The following is a 17712-nucleotide window of genomic DNA, read 5'->3' on the forward strand; positions in this document are numbered from 1 at the left end:
GAATTAAATTTTTAAACAGTATTTTTTCCAGACATCTTTTTGATTTGGAGAACAGAAACAGAAAGCATAAAGGATTTAGGAATATAGAGGAAGAACTACCTTGGGAAAGCATGCCCTCTTCTCTGCCGCCTGGTTTGGAATCAGGCTGTTCCTTTCCTCTAATCTGTGAGACAGGAGCATCTTCTCCAGTAGGAATAAAGATAAGTCAAAATATAATGGGGTAGGTGTAAATCTTAGTGTTTTGTGAGTCATAGAGTAATTCAAGACTTTGTAGCTTCCAAATTTTGCTTTAATTAGTGTCATAACATACTAATATTTCCATCCTGTATGGACCGTAAGATAATGTTTTCCTGCTAGTATAGAGCTTTCTTACTGAGAAAGCCTGAACAGGTGCTTGTTCAGACCTGTCTGCTATTTCCTTATGACAGTGGTTCAAATCTAGTTGGAATTCCTGCATATTCTCTTGCACATACACGTGCCCAGCACTGAGGTGCTTTGGAGCTCTGTGGACCCTCTCGGGCAGCGCGGAGCTGAGGGGCGACCGGAATGGAGATCGGGGGACGGGCACAGAGCGTCAGACAGGACCACGTCTCCAGATGTTGTCAGTATTTCTTGAGAGAGTTTTCAACTCGAGGGGTTTTATGTCTGAAATGTTTATCGTTAGAGTCCTGCAGGCTTTGGCACTGCACGTAAACCCAACTACATCCAGAGCCGTAGCTCATTCTCCCTGACACGGAGCCCTAAGAGACTGTATTAGCTCGTCCAGACCATTTTCTTTACCTGTCGGGGGCTCCCTATGAGGTGGTATTTAATTCAATAGTCTCTCTTAATGGAAATTAATAGTAATAAGGGTCATCTGCTTTTCTTTGAAGGTTACACCACATCTAACTGAGTTAGGATTGATGTAATGGTTGTCCTTGCGTAGTTTCATCTCACTCAACTTCAGGCCACCACAAGGACCTCAGTCCTTTAGAATTTGCCTTTTAGGTATTGGTAAGAGCGTTCTTCTCCTCCCTCTGTCCAGCAGGCATTACGTGCTTGAGCTCCTCGCACCTCCCCGCAGCTGGGAGGCTTTTGTGGGTTATTGTTTTCCAAATGTGTCTCGCAAGTGAAAGACGTTGTAGAACTTCCACTGGGTATCGTGTGACATTCAAAGATGCTCTAAACCAAAAACCGCCGGCAGGCTGGGTGTGTTACCTGTCACCTCTTGGTCTTTTCCTTGTAGGTGTCCGTTTGTATGAGTGCTCCCAGTTATTTAGTCATTTATTTTGTTTTCCCAAGTGTGTGTGTCTTCATGTGTCTTTTATGGTATTTTACTGTAGCTTTTGCTGAGATGTCCTTGTTGAGGATTATCATCTTCTCTCTTGATACCCTTAGCGAATGTAATAAATATCCTGCTTATCTTCCTTTTCCAAGTTATTAATTATCGTTTGAAATAGGATTGAGAGACATCATTTCCTCCAGAGCTCTGTGAGGGTTCTCCCCGGCTGGACTGGCACTTGTCGTTGTTATTTGTGATCTTTTTCACTCAGTACCTGCCAACGTCAAAACTGCTCTGAGTGAGGTTTTATAAATGTAACTGAAAAATTCAACGGATCAAATAGTTTGGTGAAGGGCAAGTAGATAAAAGTCTCTTTTAAAGAATAAATATGTAATCACTGGGTTTAGAATGGTATAGTCTTAAGAAACCTACACCACTCAAATGTTTTTTTCAGTTTCTGTTATAATTTCAATGCAGTTTTATGATATTTAATGGATGGTAATTACCAGGACTTGGGGGATTTGCCTTTACTCTTTTTTAGTTCCCTTTGTGTTTCCATTTCCATGTTTCTGTTGTTTTATAGAACACTGGGTGTTCTTTTCAAGGTTGGTTTGTTGAATGAATCGTGTTCTCAGCTGTTTACAAAGTCAGTTGAATGACAACCACCACAAACCAGTCACGCTTCACCTACCAATACCCTTTTTTTAACGAGAGCACTGTATATTTTCTAATAAAGCATGTTGATATGAAAGCAGAATTGATTCTTTATGTTTTTTCTTCTAACCTTGCCTTTTAGAGTTGTTTTTTGTCTTGCTCACGATGCTGTTTTACTGCTGTTTTTCAGTTAACTGCCTGCGTTCATGGGTCTGCAGCAATGCTCTACCCGATGTTCTGGCAGCATGTTTACATTCCCGTTCTGCCCCCACATCTCTTGGACTACTGTTGGTAAGGCTATATATATGTGTGTGTGTATATATTATAGATACGTGTATATATCACTTAGATTCACAACAGTTTCCACATTCTGTATAGTAAATCTTAAGTCATCTTATGATGCAACTGCTACTTTATATGGTCATATTAAGGAAGCAACCAAACTAGTAAGTAAAACCAATATTTTCATGGCAAGATATAGTTGTCTGTTGGTGAGCTGTGGTACTCGGAGTGGTTACTATGGGATGCTGCAACTTAGCTAACAAAGAGGAAGGTTAAGGCGCTGCTGCTTGTCGTCGTTCAGCTGTTAGTTGCTGCTTTGTGTGACTCTCCCTTTATTCTCCTTCCCCCTGTGCACACAGCGGGGAGGTGGAGTTGGCCCGGAGTTGCGGCCTTACCTTCGCTGCCGGGAGAAGGGAAACTCCCCAGCCGTGCTGGAGAGGGAACGCAACTGTCGCACGAGGGGCTGGAGTTAGTGAGGCCGAAGCCTGGCTGGAGCTATGGCGAGAAGAGGCTGTTCCAGGCTGGGAATGGCAAGGAAAGCACAGGGAAAAGGTGCAGCTGCTGCTGCGTGGTCAGGCAGCCGAGCGCTGCGGGCACGGAGGCGGAGGGCTCGCTGCCGGTGTCTGCGCTGGCAGCGGCTCTCGCTGCGTCTCCCTGCGTGGCTGAAAAGGTTGTGGGAGCGTGGAGCTCAATGCACTTCTGGGAATTATTTGACAACACACAAACAGCTCCTTTTGCCCCATAGCATTTTAAAAAGTCCTCAGAAAAAACCCAAACTTTATCCGACTGCCATAGGATGCCATGTTTTAAGCATGGCTCAGTGTGGAGGTTGGCTGTTTTGTTGGTTTTTTAAGAGTGACAGTGTTCTATGTGACATTTTCTCTGCTTTAAGCAGGAGTGAGGCCCCAGCCAGGATAACTAGCATTCTTAAGTGAAGTGCTAGGAACTGAAACATGTAGATCTAAAGGAAGCTTGTTCCTCTGCAGATGATTTAAATGTTAAGTACCTGCCTATGTCGAGGGTACACGGAACGGAATCTAAAAACTATTATCTCCTGTAGAAATGAACCTTCAATTTACTCCCTGCGCAGGAAGGGCAGGCTTGAGTCATTTGCGGTGCCAGCGGGTCCCCTTCTCTGCATAATGGGCTTCGCGTCTGTAATTAACACTTGAGGGCTGCTGCCGCCAGCTCTTTCTGCAGGTACATGCTGCTCGCAGTTTTCAGGACAGCCGTGCGGCCCACAAGGGGCTTTTACGCCGGGTTTGAAGGTTGGGTGTTCATCGGCTTTGTGACAAAGACACGTTGAAGGGGCTGAGTCCAGGTCCCGCGCCCGGGAGCAGGAGTGCGCAAAACGCAAACACTCGGGCAGTGTACCCAAGGAAATAAAGACACAAGTCACTGAGCTCTGCTGAATGAACTCTTTCATGGCTTAACACCCTGTCCATATAACAAATGAGCCGGCTAGTGCATGAAAAGTACGACTGAAAATTGTATAGCTATTAGGCAGATTGTAATTGCATGTTTACAAATAGAACAACTGATTACATTGAAAGGATTTTTTTTTAAACTTAATATTTATGTTCACCTGCATTCCTCATTCACGAGCTGAACCACAGAATTGAAAATGTCAAAAGCCTTTATCTTCAAAGTGCTTGTCCACACCGCGCTTCCTCCTTGCAGCAGGAGTGCTGAGCCAGTAATAGTGGTGTGGTACCATATACATGGGTCTGGAATGACTTCAGTCATCTGCTCCCTATCATTTGGATTAACTGGGGGCAGGATGGGGAAGCATGGGGGAAGAGTGCTATCTTTTATTTTTATTTTTTAATTAGGAACCATTCTTTGATATATTTTTCAGCCCAGAGTAAGATTGGGTGGAGGGGACTAGAAATTGGTGGGAATCCTATCATAAGGTTTCACACCTTAATGCACAATTGCTTGTTCCTTTGAATACAGAACAATAGAGGGAACATACGAAGCACTGCTGTGGTTTTTAAAAAATAAATAAATAAAAAGTGCATGCCAGCAGGTGCCAAAAGTCCTGGTTAATGAGACACCGCCACCAAGCATCAGCAGCCAAGCACATACAACTACTTAAATTTGGCCAGATCTCGTCCATCTATTTTGTTGTTGGCAATTTGAGCATTTCTGGATGTGAAAGAAGCAGTCTATTAATTTTCCTCACTACTTGTTCCAGTTTGTTTTTCATGTGGCATAAAAACCCTCCCACTGTGTCTGTTTTCTCCCTCCTTGCTCTGGGTGGCTGTGTTTAAAGTTCAGCCCTAAGACAAGCCTGTCTTTTCTGAGCTGGGAACACAGCTTATTGTGTTCTGAGTCCTAGGGCATTGTCACTCGGGTGAGGCTGTGGCTTTTCCCAGAAGCAACAGTGTGTTTTCCAGGGTGATTGAAACAGCCTTTCTGTGAGCGGGAGTGCTCAGCAGCCAGCGTCGGTGCGGAGCCGCCTTCCCGAGCACCCGGCACGGCCGCTCAACAAATGGTCCTATTGGTGCAGTTTTCCCTTTCTCCAGGAGTGTTTTTCACTCCCTTTCTCCTGATTTCTAAACCTGCAGGTAGTTCAATCTGCTCCGGGTGCTCCCGCTGCTCGGGAAACAACGGTTCCCTCCTCGGGAGCCTCCTGGAAGCGTTTTGATTTAGCCCGGGACGTCTGTGCGCTCACTAAAAGCTCTTGTAGCTGCTCTTCTGGTTTCTTACCTGTATGTTTTCTACCTCGTTCCAGTTTATGCAGTTGAGTTTCTAATTTGCATCAACTACCCAATAAATTTTGGATTGAGTTCCGTTGCATTGCGGTGAGTGACCTGCCCTGGTGCAGCACGGTGGGGCGAAGCAGCGGCACGTTGAGTCAATATCTGTGTGTCAATACATGAACTTAATAAACGTGATCTAATCAATTTTCCTGGAACAATGAAACAAAATGGTACAAATCCCTGTGTAGCTGTAAACTATGAACCTTTTTGAGGTCCTTGGGCTTTACGTTACTTTTTCTGGAGAACTGCAGTATTTTTTAAGCGTGGGGTTTTTTCACTTAAGAGGAAATGTCCCTCTATTTCACCTGCTTCTCTTCCAATTAGTAGCTGCCCACCTCTTGGGAGCATAATTAACAGGTCTCTAGTTAGCCTAAGGAAACGAATTAAAGAAACTGTAAAAATGCAACGGTAATAAATGGGCAATACATAGCCATTAAGTCCACAATATCCATATTCATGCTTATGCATTGCTACTTTAATGATTTGATATTTACCTATATAACTCATTTGATTATAAATAACGCTGATTGCATTGGGAACCCGCGTGGCACAAGAGCAGTAATAACCCTCCCGGTCGTTCGGCAGACTGAGGCAGGCGGTTTGTTTGAGCTGTAAATATGCGCAGTAGAAATTGATATTTCTTAACGTTGCACTCAGTGGATGTTGGCTGCCGTCAGACAGCTCCGGGTAACGAGGAGGCAGAGCTGGCTGGAGGGCCGTCCTTAGGCTGCCGGGGTAGAGAGGAATCAGAGGTAGAGCAGAGTGTTTGTCCTCTTCACACCAGCCATGCGGTCACTGAAGTTCGCTCGAAAGTCTTGGAAATACACATCTAACCTGGTCAAACATTCATTTCACATCTCCAGACCTGAACAGCCGTGTGTGCTGAATGGGGAAGAGGAGCCACAATGTTCCGTGTGCAGGACGGTAGTTGACTATTTAAGTAATGGGATGTGGTTAATACATGATGGAGAAAAACGGTGATAAAAACCATTTATGAAGGCTGAACCTTCAGCATTTGCTGTCAGGTGTGTTTCCTCTTCAGTCAGATTGGTGAGTGATGGCAGGAGAATGTAGTTTCTCTGGTAGATTTTATTGGAAATAGTTGTGCTCTTTACCAGAATTATATTTTATTGAGGTTACTTATGGGGTTTGCTTGGTTAAACCTTCAGGAGTGTAAGGCGCTCTCTTGGTCAGTTATGCTTAACGTATCTCTGCTTTTGCTTTGCTGTTCATGTGTCATTGAACAATAATGTCAGTTCTGAAAAACAAAATCAATTTTGGTAGCATAGGTATTCAGATAATTTGATTTTTGTTATCCATGGAGAAAACACTTTGAGGTCCACATTTTGCTGATGCACCGTAATGGTTATTTTAAAGCAGTTGTGAATAAGCAAATGTCACACAAGTGTACTTTCAAACTCAAGTGCTCCATGGATGCATCACACCTCTGCTCTTCTTCTTGTAACCTTTCACGCAAGCTAAAGGCTGCTGAAAGTCAGGTTAGTGCAGCCTGTGTGCAGCCCCGGAGCAGTTTTAGGTGCTGTATCGCCTTTAATGTAATGTCTTTCACTAGAAAATTGAAAAGATGATTAATTGCATCCAAAGCTGATCCGTATGTCTTAAACCATACTGATGGACATGATAGAGTTAATTAACTTTTAGAGGTTCGGGTTTTCCTGTGCTCGGTGACAGGCTCCCCTTTCGGGCACGTTAATAAACGGGGTTTTCTGGAATACTGCACTCTTCCTGCTTCCTTTCATTACGTTAGCCAAGGTTCCACTAGATGAGACATTTGCAGTCTTAAGACTTCCTGCCGAGGTTCAGACTTTGTATTTTTGAGATTGAAGCTGTCGTGTTCATGAAACTGCTTAATTAGAAACACATTAATTTCCCTGCACGCTGGAGGAGTCTGGAGCGGCGGAGCCAGGCGCGCGGGGAAGCTGAGCGTCCGTGCAGCTGGCAGCTAAAGCAACGCTTTACACTTCGAATATAGAATTACTGGGGATTTTCTTGCTCCTGGAATGTGGCCATTGGAAATGAAGAGATGTGGGTGAGAGAGATAGTGTTTGTTGCAAATAAAACATGCAGAATGACAAATAAAAATACTCCTAGCTGAGCAGCAATCCATATGTAGTAAGCGTGTATCACATTGTAGGGTAGAAATGTCTATCCAGGAGCTTGGGTGTGTGTTCTGGTTCTCATCGGGGGGGTCCCAGGGGGCAGATTCTCGGGGTTGGTGCCAGGGTGGCCCTTTGGGAGCTGGGGCGGGACGGGACACGTGGCAGCTCCTCGGGGTTCTGTGAGGGTCTCCGTGCTGGGTTCTTCACAAAGAAAAAGGAAGTGTTTTTACGTAGAGTGTTCAATACAGGGGCTCTTCCCATCTCTTCTTGCAGCATCCAAAAGAGTAGCAGTTTCAGGTAGTATATTAATAAACATGATAAGTATTAATGTGCATATCAGTAAATATTTCTTAAAGGTATTTCTCATGAAAATGAGAATCAGGGTGATTTTGGCTGGTCTGGTGTCTTGCAGCAGTTTTCTCAGCGTTGCACTTCTCTTAGTGAGCAGCAGGTACCGTTTGTAAAAGCGACATGGCAGATATTTTAATCCAAGGCAGCGCAGTGACATTTCTCTCATTCTTTCATCTGAAATTGAAAATGAGCTCTTTGAGCTTGTGTATCCCAAATGAAATAGGCTCTATTTTAAAAGTTGTGTCTGTCTGTGTGCTTCCCGTTTACCAGGCAGCATGTGCCGTATTTGCAATTAGCAGCCCTGGCACCTCTTGGCTGTTCTTGTAGGCAGCACAAATAGAAACTTTCCCTCATCAGTCGAGTGGGAGTCCTGTATTCAGCTTAATATTAGCAATGCTGCATGCACACAGATACCACTTGCGCTCAGCGTTGTTGTGTTGCACAGTCCGTGTTGGTGTTTGCTGATGTCGTGGAAGACAGAAAAGATCCATCTTCCTCTTAACGTTGGCATCCTGGTTGGGAGCAGAAGGGTCACAGGTGGGAGCGCGGCTGCCCAGGAGCCTCGGGAGTGGTTGTGTGTTCCGAGGGAACAGGGATCAGCCTCCGTGCCAGGAACTCTGGACTTAATCAGACTCTTCCAAAGTAATTTCTATATTTTTCTTTTGTAAATGTAAACATTTCAGGGTTTATACTTAAATTATTTAAAACGCTTCTGGACCCATATTCAAAGGATTTAAGGCTTGTAATACCGGGTGATATGTATACATTAAATTAACCACTAAACACTACAACGGGATCAATTTTTCCAAGGAATACTCTTAGGAAAAGTCTGGGTATTTTTTTACTATTATAATAACCATTTTTTTCCCTCCTAAAAAACCCCAACAGGATTATAGATTTATTTAATAGCTGTTCTTATGTACCTGTCTTAACTTAGTCACTTAGAAATTCTGATGTCGAGAAAAATTAGTGTCTTAGAGCAGTGAGAGGAGATTGCTTAGTAAAAGAAGCGTTTCAAATATGGAAAAAAAAAAACCTGTTCACATGTGGTTTGTTTATCTCTATTTATATTGTTATTTTAAGCAAAATCTAATCCAGTATCCCAGTATTTTCCTGTAGCTAATTTTATAAGTCAGATGTGTTAATCCAGTGTTATGAGGATGTAAAGGCGTTTTTTTTCCTCTCCGCAGTGCCCCAATGCCCTACCTCATTGGAATACATCTCAGTTTGATGGAGGTAAGTCTTTCTCACCATTTATGAAACTATATTTAGTTTTATGATTTAGAGCCAAATTCTGCAGGCAATTATACATTCATTCATATGCTTAAAAATGAAATAATCCTGTTAATTTGGGAGTGCTGTGAGAGCTGCAGTTAAGCACACCCGGCGCTGTGAGGTGCGGGATGTAGGGTCCCCGGGCAGCGGCCGTGGGGTCAGCGCGGCCCCGACTCTGCACTCGCACAGCCGACATCCCGCCAGAATGGTGACACCTACAGTTCTCTTTTAGGCTTCTCCAGACAGATTGTAGGTTTTTTAATGCTCAAAAGATCTGAAAAGAAGGAACTTGCTGTTAATGTGAACACAAAGCTGGCAGAGAACCAGCCATCACAGAAAGCTGCACATATAAACAACTCAGAGTAATTCATGTGACTTCTTAAAAACTCTGCAAGTGGCAATAGCACATTTGCTTTTGCTTCCAGTCCTGGTGAAACAGTTGATGACTCTCCTTGGAAGTCCAGGTGGTGTCGCCTCTGGGGGCTCCGCTGCTGGGCTGGTGGGACTCCACGTGCCCCGGGAGCCCATCAACTCCTGTCCCTGCCTCACATACCTGTGGCTGGAAATGCAGCCTCAATATCGAGGGTACAGAATGATTTACAAAGCTGAGTTTTACATCGCACAAAGTAATGGGTATCACTAGAATATTTGTTCTTATATTGTCCATAAAAATGGAAATATTGATCGTACATGCTCTTTCACTACTATTCTGTGTAACCTTCTCCCTTTTTCCAGCATTAAGTACAGAATTGCAGTACAGTGTGTTAGTGAATAAGCAATTATTTTAAAAGTCAACATGTACATTTGTTTGCACATCATATGCTTATATTAAGAGGGGGTTCTGATAATTATCCTTGAATGCTGCATAGACAAGACCGAAGGAATATCTAGGAAGAAATATTCTAGCATATGTTTTTCATGCTGATGAAGAAATCATTGGAATCAGGGAGTCATTGGCTTGCTTATGACAGGAGCTGTCTACTTGAAAAAGAAGGGAGAGACCCAGTAGAGGATGGGATGTTGTCTCAGTGCAGATACTCGTCAGCTTCCACAAATCCGTTTTCTCGCAGAGAGGTCCGTGCTCGGCCTGGCAGTGGGTATAAGAAAACGCAAGTTAGCGATGACACCTCGGGTGGCTTTGCGCGATGTCTCTCGTGCCTTCTGCACCCACCCAGCAGCCCTTTGTCTGCGTCTTTCAGACCGCAGGGCCCTGTGGGCCCTCCAAACTCCATCTGTAGAAACTCAGAAAAGGAGTCGCTTTTGGAGAAGCCAATTTTCATCCATTTTAGTAACTTGTGAAAAAATCTGTTTAGTACTAAATCCAGCAAGGCTTTTGAATAGCCGGAGATTCTGGAACGCAGACTCGCTTTGGCAAAGCACAGTCATTCAAAGTGCCTTCTGAAATCAATTAAATAACTAAAACAAACTGTCTTTTCTCTTCCCTCTGCTCCGAAGGGTAAATTGAATGCTTCCAGATAGCAATGTGTCTTCCAGCTAACTGTGCTTTCCCCATCGGGCCGTTGTGTCTGTGTGTGCCCTGGGCCAAGGAACGGGCTGGACAATGAGTTCCCCTCTGCCCGGCTCTGATGTGAAACCTCACTCTCTTTGGCCTGCTCTTCAAATGTAGCGAGAAAACCGAGTTTTATTTGTTAGAATAACAACTCGGTAGCAAGAGCAATTTTTTCTCATGATCTAGCAGTTGAATATTTTTAAAAATAGACTGTATTCCATTTTGCATATCAAAATAACTCTATAAACTACAACTAAACCCCACTGTCATTATTCAGTGTTCATTTTTTTTTAAATGCTGAAATTTCAGCAGAGAGATCGTTTGAAGTTTTTTGCTAACCCGTGTGTTCCAGTTTCAGGAGAAGGGATTAATTCCCCCAGTCCTCTATTCAGGTTAAGACAGGTGGACTCTCTATCTGCGGTACAGCCCCACGGGACTCATCCAGTTCCACCCGGGCTCGGGGTTCTGCCCCAGCAGCTGCCACTGCGGAGTCTGCCGTTGTGTGTCGGTGGAAGGCGCGGGGAACGCGGCGCTGGAAAGGGGAGGGGGGTTCGGAGTGCAGAAGAAAACATGTCTAGCTTTGGTGTTGTTTCTGTGGGGTTTTGCTGTTGCTGCCTTGGAGTGGGTCCTCTGGAAGAAATACAGCAGGAATGTTAATGATTTTAAACAAAATACGCCCTCTCTCAACTCCAAAGTGTTTTTTATCAAACCGCAGTGTGTCTTGAAGTTAGTTTGCAGTTCCTGTGTTACACGGGATCTCTGGAGAAGGAGCGGTTATTTTAATGGAAAATGACAAAGTTTTCTTGTGATTAAAATATCAAACATATCCATTGACTGTTAAATCTAATTTGCTGTGACTGAAATGTTCTCCAGTGAGATAAGATAATCTCCTGTTATAGGTCAGAAGGCTCCAGCTGATTTATGAGGGAAAATCTTGGTAGAAAATATAGAGCTGTGTTTTGTGCTCTTATTTTTCAGCTTGTCTATCATCACCTAGTTAGTCATTCTTTATAAGATTTCCATTTAGCAATCCATAAAGTGACTTCAAAGAAGGCTAAAAGTTTATAAGCTGTCGGATAAGCAAGATTGGAGCTATCACATGAATAATGGAACTTGCTTACGGAACTAATTGAATTCATATTAGATGAAGATAAGGACTTAGTACTGATAAATAATGAGATAGGGAAATGAAACTCTATCAAATGAACACGTCCCTTTCGTAATCTGGTTTTATTTTCTACCTGTGTACCGGATGCTGGTTTAGCATTCAGATGATATGAAACTGACCTTTGTGTTCTAAGTGGTGTCAACCTGAACGGGCAGCTTTTCCTTTTTGTCACAGCAAACGAGTGTTTCAGCAAGTGTTCCGTGGAAGGGCTGTTAGCGTGCTGGCGCTGGTGGCGCAGGAATGCCCTTGACCTAGGGGCTGCGGGTGGAACGGGGCCCATGTGGCTCTGATTACCCCGGGGTGCGGAGCTGCGGAGGCGGTGCTGGCTCTGGCCCGGGCACACCAGAGCCGCCCTCACCGTGCGCCACACGCCGCACAAACACGAGTTCATCGCTAGAAAAGTATTTCTTAAACTTTTCGTTTGATATTCAAGTCACTCAAGGACCTTTTCTGGGGCTTCAGAATTTTAATTCTTGCAATATTATCCAGAAGGAATTTGTGGGTGAAGTTGCAGTTGTCACAATGATTTTCTAGCGTTATTCCTAAGCGTACAGGACAATTCTGTGTATCGTAAACCCTACATGAGCAGATTTTTATTTCCTTCTAACCTGTTAGGAGTAAACACGTCCAAGTAAGGAAGAGAACGTTCACCGCGTCCCTGCTGTCTGGTACGCGGGGCACGGCCGCCGATCCCACTGCCGCTGACGGTCCCTTGCGCGGGCGGCTGGCCAGGTCTGCGTCCCGCGCTCCGAACCCGCTCTGCCGCGTCTCCCTGCTGGTTTCCAGGGAGCCCTGAGGATGCCGTTTGTGGTCCAGCCTCATGCAGCCCCGTTAGCTGCACAGACCCCGAGCCAGCGAACCCCGAGCAGGTCCCGTCGGCTCGGGCTCAGCGCTGACAGGGCCGGCGCGTCCCCTGGCCGCAAGAGACACGCCGAGGATTCCTGGCCCACAGGCCAGTTCCAGTGGCGGCGTTAATGGTTAGTTCTCTTTTGTGCCTGGAGAGAGGAGCAATGTTTAGCTTTTTGCCTCCCTCTATACTTAGTAAATCACTGCCTTTTCTAGCTGTAGCTGAAGAAGTGTAGCTTTCTTTACGGGTTTTAAATGAAGGGGTTGTATAAATATGTACACTTAAATCCAGGTCTTAAAACTAAATGTAATTTAGTCACGCACAAATATTATAAATGTGGCTCTACATGGTTTCAGGGGTATTCACAGTGCACTTAAAATATGATGAACTACTTCTGGAGTTATCTTTTATCCAATTATTGGAAAAAATGAAAACAATAACTGTTTTAATAAGCAATTTTGTGTGTGAGGATGTTTGAGGGGCAAGTTTTAAGAAAGACAAATACTGCAGTACCCGGAGGACTTACCAGTGAGCGCAGGAGGTTTTCTGGGCTGTGCGGTGCCGGGGCGGCACTGGTGGTGTTTGTCACTCGGGGCAGCACTGGCGGTGTTTGTCACTCGGGGCAGCACTGGTGGTGTTTGTCACTCGGGGCAGCACTGGTGGTGTTTGTCACTCGGGGCAGCACTGGCGGTGTTTGTCACTCGGGGGGTGGCACTGGCGGTGTTTGTCACTCGGGGCAGCACTGGCGGTGTTTGTCACTCGGGGCAGCACTGGCGGTGTTTGTCACTCGGGGCAGCACTGGCGGTGTTTGTCACTCGGGGCAGCACTGGTGGTGTTTGTCACTCGGGGGGTGGCACTGGTGGTGTTTGTCACTCGGGGCAGCACTGGTGGTGTTTGTCACTCGGGGCAGCACTGGTGGTGTTTGTCACTCGGGGGGTGGCACTGGTGGTGTTTGTCACTCGGGGCAGCAGCTGCTGGCGCTGGCTCGGCAGCATCGTCACCTGTAGGAGCGGAGCAGCGGAAGGGGGGCTGGGCAGAGCCCACCTGCGGTGCCCATCAAAGGCCGCCGGGGTCAGGGGGCACATCCAGCTTAACCAGATCTGTCTGCTGAATAGCGATTTCAGGTTGTAAATCTGAGGGTGATTTCATTAAGTCCTTCTGGCTGCTGTTGGGGCATGAAATAATAAAATTTTATATCCGCTGCCTTTCCTGCTTCTGGCAGCCAGATTGACACGTCGCTGTCTGCAGGGTTGCGGTGTTTTCCTTAAGAAAATACAAGGAAACTATTAACTAAGTAGAGACAAGTCATTAAGCAAATGGATTTTCGACTTGTTGTGAGCCATGCTTTCACAATCCTTTCCAAGATCATGTACACCTAGCTTCTAAAATGTTACGTTTTGTGGAGTTTTACCTTTCCGAAAGAATTACTGGAAGAAAATTTCCTGGTTTTCTGTTACAACTCCTTTTATATGTTGATCACATTTGCATCTGGTTATGAAACCTCATGATCAACTTGGTTTATGCTTTGGCACCAATTTAGCCATGCGGTCATTCACCCTCGGACCCGGTGGTGCTGTGCGGTGGTTGTTGTTTTCAATAAATAGTCAATGAAATGGTTCATCTGAAAGAAGTTTAACTGAAGATTTTTTTTACGATAGGAAATGCAAAAACTGGCAACTGGGCGCAGTGATAATAAAATACCATTTAGTATCAAGTGGTGTTGGTATTACTGATGAATATTGCTTCTAGCCTGGGATCCGAGTGAGGCAGGGAGCGCCCTTCATGCTTCCATTAGAATATAGTTTCTCAGCGTTTTTGCAAAGTTTCACATAAAACATTTAAATTAGTTGAGCGTTCGGCTGCTCGTGGGCCGGACAGACGTACTAACTGCTGCTTATTTACTGACCTGGTGTTTAAGGCCCCCTGGAGTTTGTTTGAAAAGTTAAGAGATTTTCACAGTAAAGGTGCCATTTCTGAAATTTAAAGTGCTCTTTTCACCAGGAGATAAGTTCTCTCTGATTAAGTCAGTAATTCTTACTAAGCCATGTTTATAGAGGCCATAAACAATGGGTTCAGTGTGCTTGTTAAAGCAGCTTTCCATACCTCTCCGCTCTTTTAAAAAGAGACATTTAAAATAAAAGGCAGGTGTAGGTGTTAGTTCGATTTGATGGTTTTTAGATGATTAATTATGGCTACAAGTAATTCAGTGAGGATGGCTAAGAAAGGTTTGCAGTAGTGATATGTGATGCACTGAATCACTTCTTTTGACTCAGCAAATCCCTCGTCTGTAGGAAAATCAGATACGGAAACTGTAATGTTCATGTTTCCTCTTGTTCTTTGCTTTTCCACATTTTTTTCAGCAAAATATGAACACAGGGAATATAGTCCATTCTCTCCAACAGGTATCACTTGATTTGTAGGATTTCATTGGGATATTCGGGCAGCTGTGAATGTGGAATGTGACTCTATGTGGCTTAGTGGTTGTCCCTTTGAATTTTCAGAAGATGACACCAACGTGCAAGCTGTGCCTGTGAGAATGATCCACGTGGAGCTGTGATCCACAGACTCCAGTGGGGATTAATGTGGGAAATGCAGCTGGATGCTGGGAGCTTTCACTAAAATTCCAACAGCAGAGTAAATGCTTTGGTTTCCAGGCCAGTTGGGCTGATAGGTGCAAAAGAACCATTTAATTATTTGATAAAAGCCCTGATAGCTATCTGGTAATACCTTTATTGAAGATTGTAGTGAAAGATGATAAAAACAGTTGATGGTTAAGATGAATGGGTCAGTCTGCATTTCTCCAGGATGAGCCACAATTGGACCATTGAAAAATCATATTTTTCAAATGCGTTGCAAGACAGATGCTGTAAATCAAGTTAGTCTCGAGCGTTCTATGAAGTGCGAGGGTTTGCCTCCGGGGAGATGCGCTGTCTTAGTGCAGACATGGAGCAGTTTGGAAGCCAGGTTTGCTGTCCCGGGTGAGCACAGCACAGCAGCTCGGCACCGACGTTCCCTCACCCAGACGCGCTGCCGGCCTCCATCAGCACTTGCAGTCCTGCCCCGCGAGCATCCCCCAGCGCCGCGCTCCGGGCGGGCTCCCGCCTGCACGAGCCCCCTTTGCTGCAGAAACCCCAACATCTGGCCGAAAGGAAGGTGCAGGTTCACCCCCAGAGTTACCAAAACAGCCGCTGACAAGTTCCAGCACGTGTGTGTTGCTTCTTCGGCAAGAATCAAGAGAAGGTTTTAATTCCTTCTGTCTTGTCCTACTAGCACTCGATTTTGACAAGCTTCTGGCTTTGGTTAAGTGTGTTGCAAGACCTTTTTGTTGGAGCTTTTTCGACTCCTCTGAGTATAAGTGAGATTTTTAATTTTCTGAAACAGGAAGGAGCAAATCAGTTTGTCTGGCGCTTCCGGACTCCTGAAGGAGCGAGACTCCGGGGCTGCTTTAGAGTTTATCAGATGCAGCCAACAGAGTGACCTTTGGTTCCTGAAATGCAGAGGAAAGTACCTGGTTTGTCGTGCAGTACTTGTGCTTTTTATATGGAAAGCATTAAATGTAATATTCTTCCATTTAAGTTACAGACATTTCTCAAGGAAGACCTAAACCTAAATGTCTACAGAGTGCGTTTTATAGTCGTTGGCTTTTTTTCCCCCCACTAAGTACACAGCAGTTTTCTTTATAGACAGAGGACTGAGCCTTGAAAACTGAAGGTAATTATTTAGATGCCTAAGGCTCAACTTTGCCATTGTTTTAGAGCTTTAGTTCCTTTCTTTTAAAGGAAACAATTCCTCCCACCCTGCAAAACCTTAATTAAAAATTGAGCATGTTTTTGTTCATTTTCCTCCTCAGTAACTTACATTTGGACCTATTATAGGTATGTAGGTATTTAAACATTTGTTTTCAGTGTCACTGGGAAATTTCCTTAATGACCATATTCTCTAGTTGCACTTTCTCTGCTGTCGCGTGTGCAGAGGCTGCATTTGGAGAGGGCTTGAATAGGTATGATTAGCCAGCCAAGAGAAGTTCAGTTCTCCTGTTAGTGGAGAAGTGTTAAAACGAACATTTAAATGCTGCTCTGTTTCATACGATTGGTTCATTTACTGTTGTTTAAGCAGGAAAATAATCTGACAATGTTTAAATTTGCTGAGGTCACTGATGCCTTTAGACACTAAAAGTCAAAGGTACTAACAATAGGGTTTTTTCAAGAAATAGGTTATGCTTTTCTCTTTTTTAAGACTGTTACAGATGGTGTAAACTTTCTTTTTCCACTTAAATGATTTCTTTATTAACCTCTGGTCGTGTCCATTTTACTTAAAGTCAGTTGTAAACTTGTTTCTATTCGAGTTCAAAAATTCAGCCTGGAATTTGGAGACCAATTCCCATCCCTGACTTGCTGCAGCTCTTACCTCCTAGAAAAGCCACCATTTATTGTTCTAGAAATTAATTTCCAAGTATTGACTCAGGTAGAAACTGCTAAATGTGCAAACAGGATACCTGAGTTAGGATAAACATCTGGTTGCAGAAATTTCAGTATGCACAATATTAAGAACTTCTCACAGAATCACAGAATGTCAGGGGTTGAAGGGCCCTGGAAAGCTCATCCAGTGCAATCCCCCCATGGAGCAGGAACACCCAGATGAGGTTACACAGGAAGGTGTCCAGGCGGGTTGGAATGTCTGCACAGAAGGAGACTCCACAACCCCCTGGGCAGCCTGGGCCAGGCTCTGCCACCCTCACTGAGAAGAAGTTTCTTCTCATATTTAAGTGGAACCTCTTGTGTTCCAGTTTGAACCCATTGCCCCTTGTCCTATCATTGGTTGTCACCGAGAAGAGCCTGGCTCCATCACCCTTTATATATCTGTAAACATTAATGAGGTCACCCCTCAGTCTCCTCTTGTCCAGCTCCAGAGCCCCAGCTCCCTCAGCCTTTCCTCACACGGGAGGTGCTCCACTCCCTTCAGCATCTTGGTGGCTGCGCTGGACTCTCTGCAGCAGTTTCCTGTCCTGCTGGAACTGAGGGGCCACAGCTGGACACAATATTCCAGGTGTGGTCTCCCCAGGGCAGAGCAGAGGGACAGGAGAACCTCTCTGACCTACTGACCACCCCCTTCTAACCCACCCCAGGTACCATTGGCTTCCTGGCCACAAGGGCCCAGTGCTGGCTCATGGTCACCCTGCTGTCCCCAGGACCCCCAGGTCCCTTTCCCCTACGCTGCTCTCTAACAGGTCATTCCCCAACTTATACTGGAACCTGGGGTTGTTCCTACCCAGATTCAAGACTCTACACTTGCCCTTGTTATATTTCATTAAACTTTCCCTGCCCAACTCTCCAGCCTGTCCAGGTCTCTGATGGCAGCACAGCCTCTGGCGTGTCAGCCACTCCTCCCAGCTTGGTGTCATCAGCAGACTTGCTGACAGTCGCTCTATTCCCTCATCCAAATCATTGATGAATATATTGAATAATACAGGCCCCAGCAC

General features: G+C 44.9%; 1 protein-coding gene across 15 annotated transcripts in view; it reads left to right on the forward strand.

Moving 5' to 3' along the window:
* Nucleotides 1-17712, forward strand: part of DENND1A (DENN domain containing 1A) — a 137571-nt gene that overhangs the window by 63827 nt on the left and 56032 nt on the right. For all 15 annotated transcript variants that reach the window (XM_065035433.1, XM_065035434.1, XM_065035435.1 and 12 more), the window contains 2 exons: nucleotides 2106-2206; nucleotides 8624-8669. In XM_065035433.1, the coding sequence (XP_064891505.1) occupies nucleotides 2106-2206; nucleotides 8624-8669 (147 nt within the window). The remainder of the gene's footprint in view (nucleotides 1-2105; nucleotides 2207-8623; nucleotides 8670-17712) is intronic.

The sequence above is a fragment of the Columba livia genome, chromosome 19 (genome assembly GCF_036013475.1).
Source record: "Columba livia isolate bColLiv1 breed racing homer chromosome 19, bColLiv1.pat.W.v2, whole genome shotgun sequence".
NCBI classification, from domain to species: domain Eukaryota; kingdom Metazoa; phylum Chordata; class Aves; order Columbiformes; family Columbidae; genus Columba; species Columba livia.